General features: G+C 59.2%; 1 protein-coding gene across 1 annotated transcript; it reads right to left on the bottom strand.

Moving 5' to 3' along the window:
- Window positions 1-1,122: 1,122 nt before the first annotated feature.
- LOC127594451 (serine/threonine-protein phosphatase 5-like) lies at window positions 1,123-2,625 on the bottom strand. Its single transcript, XM_052056326.1, is given in 4 exon segments — window positions 1,123-2,012; window positions 2,015-2,148; window positions 2,187-2,421; window positions 2,424-2,625. Coding segments are annotated over 4 exon segments (1,461 nt in total).
- Window positions 2,626-5,772: the final 3,147 nt, after the last annotated feature.

Genomic DNA, 5,772 nt, shown 5'->3' with positions numbered 1-5,772 from the left:
AGGCGAAAACGCCTGCTACCTGGCGGAACTGCCCGACTACGACCTGTTCGAGTCCGAGGAAGAACTCAATCAGGTGTAGATTCACTCTTCGCTCGGGCTGGCCGAAGTCGAGGCGGTGACCAATCTGACGGCCAAGCACAACCCCAACCTGCTGACCCGGCTGTTCGAGAAGAACATCCAGGGCCGGGAGCAGAGCGCCTTCGGCCTGTGGAACTCGAAGCAGGGCATCTGGCAGCCCTACGTGTTCAATACCCTTGCAGAGATGGACGAGCACGGCAAGCCGGTGAGCGCCTTTACGGACGCCAAGGAAATCTGGCCGGACTTGTTGCTCAAGAGCCTGGTGAGCAACTACGGCTCGGTCTAGGAGTTGCGCAAGGCTGCCCCGAAGAGCCTGCTGCAAACGATCACGGGGGCGCCCTGCATCGAGCTGCAGCTCAGCGAGGCCAAGCTTGAAAAGCACCTGGACATCATCAAGAAGGCTCTCAAGCAGAAGTCCATGGTAGTCGCACAGGGCGAGAGCAAGGCGTTGGTGAGCGTCACCAAGGTCAAGCACGAGCAGGACCGGATCGTGGTGGGTCTGCAGGACCAGTTCGGCCGGGAGCAGACTCAGGAGCTGCTGGAGTTCGTGCGAGGGCACGAGCAGCTGGTGGTGTGCACCTGCAGCCCCCGCAGCTTCAGCAGCAGCTTCGAAGTGGAGATCGAACAGGAGGAGATCGTGCTGATCCCGCTGGAGCTGACCCGCCAGAACCGGATGAACATTTCGGTGATCCAGCTGGAAAGGCCCTTCGAGCCACTGCAGGTGCAGCTCTACCGCGAGGAGGAGAAGCTGCTGCGGAAGGTCGGCGAGACCAGCACCCGGCACAACGAGGAGACCGCCTTCCAGTGCAACCTGCCCAGAGGGGTCTACGGGCTGTTCCTGGAGTTTAGCGAGCAGAGTGCTCTGAACCGGCTGGGCGAGCACCGTCTGCGGGAGACGTTCCGAGGGGCGGCCATCAGCAAGAAGTACAACGTGCTGCTGATCAGCGAGGAGAACCTCAAGCTGGGCGAAACATAGTCCTTCAAGGACCGGGGCGAGAACATCTACAACGGAAAGAACCTGATAAAGCCCATGCAGCGCTGATCTCAGATCATGCCCTTGAACCGGTTGTAGGCCATCACCGGGATGTCGGGGTGCGGCACGTGCCCGAACACCCTCGCCTCGTGCTTGCCCTCGCTGTCGAACCGCAGGAACGCCCCCTTGTTGCCCATCTGGTCGCAGTAGTTCGGCGCAGAGAACACTGTTATCAGCTGGCCCTCCTGCTCCACCTCGTAGCCGTTGTTCCGCACCTCGTGTGACCGCACGATCAGGTCCAGCGAGTTGCCCTTCAGGAACGCCCGCGTTATGTCCGGCCCGAACGACATCCCCACGCCTCGCTTGCTGGGGGCTCTGCCGGCGCTCTAGGTGGGGTCCGCCCACAGCAGGTCCGAGAAGATGCCCTCCTGAGGCGGCTCCTTAAAGCGGTCGATCGCCTCAATGTCCTTAAGCGTGACACCGTCTTTTTGGAACAGCCCGCCATGGCACACGAAGACCTTGTCGTTGATGAGGGAGGCCAGGGGCAGGGCCCTAAACACATCCGAAAAGATGTCGTAGACCTCCTTGCTGTACTTGGCCAGACACTACCCTTCGAACCCGTAGATCTTGTTGACCATCACCGCCTCGTGGTTGCCGCGGTTCAGGAAGAAGTGGCTGGGGTAGCAGGCCTTCCACGCCAGCAGGGTCGTTATCACCTCGATCGAAAATGACCCGCGGTCCACGAAGTCGCCGTTGAACAGGTACCAGTTCTAGGGGGAAGGGTTGCCGTTCAATGCGAAGATGTTGAGCAAGTCGTAGAACTGCCCGTGGATGTCTCCGCAAACGGTTACGTGGCAGAACCCTCCAACTCTGATCGGAACGATCGTCCTTTCCTTCCGGAGGATGTCTCGGGCCTTCTTGAGCACAGCGAGGAGGTACTTCAGGTGTAGTTTCTTCTGGCTTTGAGATGGTCCATGAGGCTTTGCACCCACTCGGGCGTGAGCTTGTCTTCGAGCTTGGGGCCGGAGTAGCCTGCCTCGACTTCGATCTAGTCGAGCGAGTCCAGCATTTTCAGGGCGTCGACTGCCTCGCCTCCGCTCCCGCGATAGCCTCCGCGAACAGTCTCTCCTTCTACATCTTCTTCTGCTGCTTGAGCAAGGCCTTGACTTCGTAGACCTTGGGGAGGATGTCCTGGTCCTTGGTAATTTCGAAGGCCTTGTTAAAGGTCGCTAGTGAATCCTCCAGCTTGCCCAGTATCAGCAGCGCAGAGCCCTTGCGGTAGTAGGCCTTGAGGTAGCCTGGGTCCAGCTCCACTGCCCGAGAGCCATCCTGCAGGGCCAGCCCGCAGTTCTCGAGCTTGATATGGCACTGCGCCGGTTGGACAGAATCACCGAGGCCATCTTGGGCTCGCCGTCACCTAGTGCTTCCAACGCCTCCGAGTAATGCGCGATGGCGGACTCGAAATTGTTGACCCTGAAGGCCTCGTTGCCCTTGGTCTTGGATTTCTCCACCTTTTCCATTTTTGTTGAATTGGAATAAACCTGCTGGTGACAGGCCTTCGCTACTATACACATCACTGGACCACCCCCAACTGGCCGCACAGAAACTACACCAGCGCCTGGCAGCCCCTCTCCATCGCCACCTTCTCCTCCACGACGTACACCATCCGGTACTTGTCCTCCACCAGAAACCGGCCATTCACCCTTTTCAGGATTTTCACGATCAGAGGCGAGCTGTCCTGTGCATGGCACTGCTTGCATTTGCAGGCGGGCTGCTGGTGCAGGCCCGTGCAGTGATGTGCCCGCAGCATTGCATCCGCAGCCCGATCGAACTCGACGATCTTGTCCTGGCAGTGAAGCAGCTGGTCGACAGTGACCAGGGCCTGCCTGCCGTCCTGGAGGACAACCTCGTAGACAATAGCTTTGCTGGCCATCACTCTCCGGGAGAGGATCCTGCCCACTTCCAGCGGCTTGCGAGGCATCATCGTGATTCGAATAGATTAGTGTTAGATCTGCATGCAGGAAAAATGGATGCCGGTGGTGCTGGCCCATGAAAACCCTCTTGAGATGTACCCCCTTTGCGAGGGGGTGCCTAAGCTGCTGCTGCCGATCGAAGGGCGGACCGTGCTGTCCGTGCTTTCACAGCAGCTGCTGCATGCAGGCTTCACAAAGGCCCATCTCGCTGTCAGGGAGGCCGATCTCTCCCCTCTCTAAAATAGGTCGTGAGAGAGCCTGTTCAGTACCAGATCCACTCCTGCAGCAACGCCCTCACCTTGCTCTCTGGTCTGAAAGGCTGCCACCTGCTGGTAATTAGGCTCACGGCACTGACCAGCTTCAACTACCTGTCGTTCATCGACCGGCACCTCTGCTCCCGGGCGGACCTGACTTTCGCTATGGACAGGCGCAACGCTGACACCTGGTGGCTGCTGGAGGAGTCCGGGAAAGAGGTGTATGGCAGGTTCGAGGATGTAGAGGAATTGGGCATCAGTGTGGCCTACCAGGCATCGGAGGGCAGGAATTTGGGGTTTTGCAAGGCTTTTGATACGGGGGTGTTGGCGATCAGCGGAGGGCTGGCCTCAAAATTAAGCTGCCTGGAGGAGATTGAGTCCCTGGAAGAGTGGCTTGATCTGGTGGTGAGCAAGCGTTGCTTCTCCAGACTGCAGAGGGCCTTCGGAATGGCCTCGATCAAGGTCTGCTACCAACAATTCGAGGGCAAGTGCTGGCCCTTCCGGTCGATTTCAGATCTGAAATCTTTATACGTCCAAAGTGCCAACGCGGGCAAGGCGGGCTACGTTGACCCCACCGCGGAGGTGCAGGGCTGCAAGATCGTGCAGTCGGTGGTAATGGCGGGCTGCAAGGTGGGCAAGGGGTGCAACCTGATCAACTGCGTGCTGGGCCCGGGGGCGGTGGTGGAGCAGGGCTGCCAGCTGAAGGACTGCCAGGTGGGGCCGGGGTGCAGAGTGCCCGAGGAGAGCAAGCTGGTCTCCACAGAGATCGCAGACAGCGCCTGACCAGAATGGCTTCAGTGTTCAGTGCCAGATAAGCTGTGCTTCTTGCGGCGGTGGTTGTACATCTCCCGCAGGTTGAAGTTGAGCCTGGTCAGGCCTGGCTTCGGGCGGGGCCGGCTGGTCTCGATCGTCCGCAGCTCGGGCGGAGGCCTGGCCGGGGCCAGGCCTTCCAGCTTGACCTTGCCGAAAGTCAGGATGCGAGTGAGCAGGTCCATGATTTCGTTGCGGGAGTACTGCTGTCCATCGATGGTGATGCTGGAAGGCTTGTAGTGCAGACAGGCCATCTTGAACGCAGAGATCACTGAGGCCGGGTACCCCGAGCACGACAGGCACTGGTCACTCAGCTCGATGCTCTTCGCGCCCGCCCAGGAGTCTTTCAGCCCCAGCAGTGAGATGTTCTGCTTGTCGATTTCGTCCTGGATCACCATGTGGTTCAGCACTGAGCAGAAGTTGTAGGCGTCTTTTACGGAGTCCTGTAGTGCGTGCGAGTTGTCCTACCAGGCGTTCACTTTGCGCTCGATGATTCCTGTCACGTTGTCGAGCCGGCGGGTCTCGAGGGACAGTTCTGAGTGAAGAGAGTCCAGCCGAGCATGCAGCTTATCGCTGCGGCTGCTCATTTCAGTCACCTCTCGGTTGAGCATCTCCTCCATCTAGCGGACCCACACCTGGCTGCCCGCAACTCCTAGACAACAAGTCGATGGCTATCCGCGAGCGCCTCCTCCACGCACTTCTCGACACTCTCCCTGACGAACTGTTCATTGATGGCAGGCTCCTCCTTCTGGACTGTAGGCTCCTCCTCATTGTCCAGCAGCCAGCTGCCTTCCAAACCCTTGTCCTTCAGCTCGGTGCGAAGCTTGGTGTACTGCCGGTTGACCCGTTTGAAGACGGTCTCGGCCTGCTCGCGAACCCGCTCCACATGCTCTTCGAGGGCAGGCTCACCGTCGTCATCAAGGGCCTCTTCGTTCATGGCCCGCAGCACCTTGTGCTCGTGAAACAGCAGCTTCGTCCTGTCCCTGCCCGAAATCCAGCAGCCCAGATTCTCCGAGATCTGGATCTGGGTCTGCAAGGGCACGTATTTCTGCAGATAGTTCTCGATGTACTTGTCGTGCACTTAGATGTCGTCCAGCTTGGCATCAACCTTCCGGGCCACATCCATCTCCTGGCCCAGCTTCGTTATGTCCCCTTCTGCCAGCTCGATCCGTTGCTGCAGCCCGTTGCTGAAATTGGTCTGTTTGGCGATCCGCTCTTCCAGCGCCTGCAGGGACGCCTGCAGACTCTGGTTGAGCACTTTCTGCTCGCTGTTGCGGTGGTCGTGCTGAGCGAACATCTCATCGACCTGGCGCACCCGGCTGCGAAAGGAGCTGTTCAGCATCACCACTTCCTGTCCCAGATTCTTGACGATCCCCTGCGTGTCGGCTTTGAAGTCGGTGACCGACTGGTTGATTTCAGCCAGCTCGATGGCCACTTTGTCCCTTGCACCCTCGCAGTCCCGAAGCACGCCCGCCGCATGCTCGGCCTGCGCCTGGAAGCTTTCCAATCGTTCCCGCAGCAAGAATTCCAGCTGCTGGGTGTGCTGCCTCTAGGCGAGCAACTACTTCCTGAGCTAGGTGATCTGGTCCTCGATGGCCTTGAGCATGCCCGTCTTTTCCGATTCCAGAGAGCCAGTGAGGACAGTCTCGAGGTCGCCGACGGTACCCTGCAACTTCCTGAAGTC

This window comes from Hippocampus zosterae, unplaced genomic scaffold (genome assembly GCF_025434085.1).
Source record: "Hippocampus zosterae strain Florida unplaced genomic scaffold, ASM2543408v3 HiC_scaffold_157, whole genome shotgun sequence".
Taxonomy (NCBI): Eukaryota; Metazoa; Chordata; class Actinopteri; order Syngnathiformes; family Syngnathidae; genus Hippocampus; species Hippocampus zosterae.
Note: the sequence above shows the minus strand (reverse complement) of the source record. Positions and strands in the feature narration are given on the sequence as shown.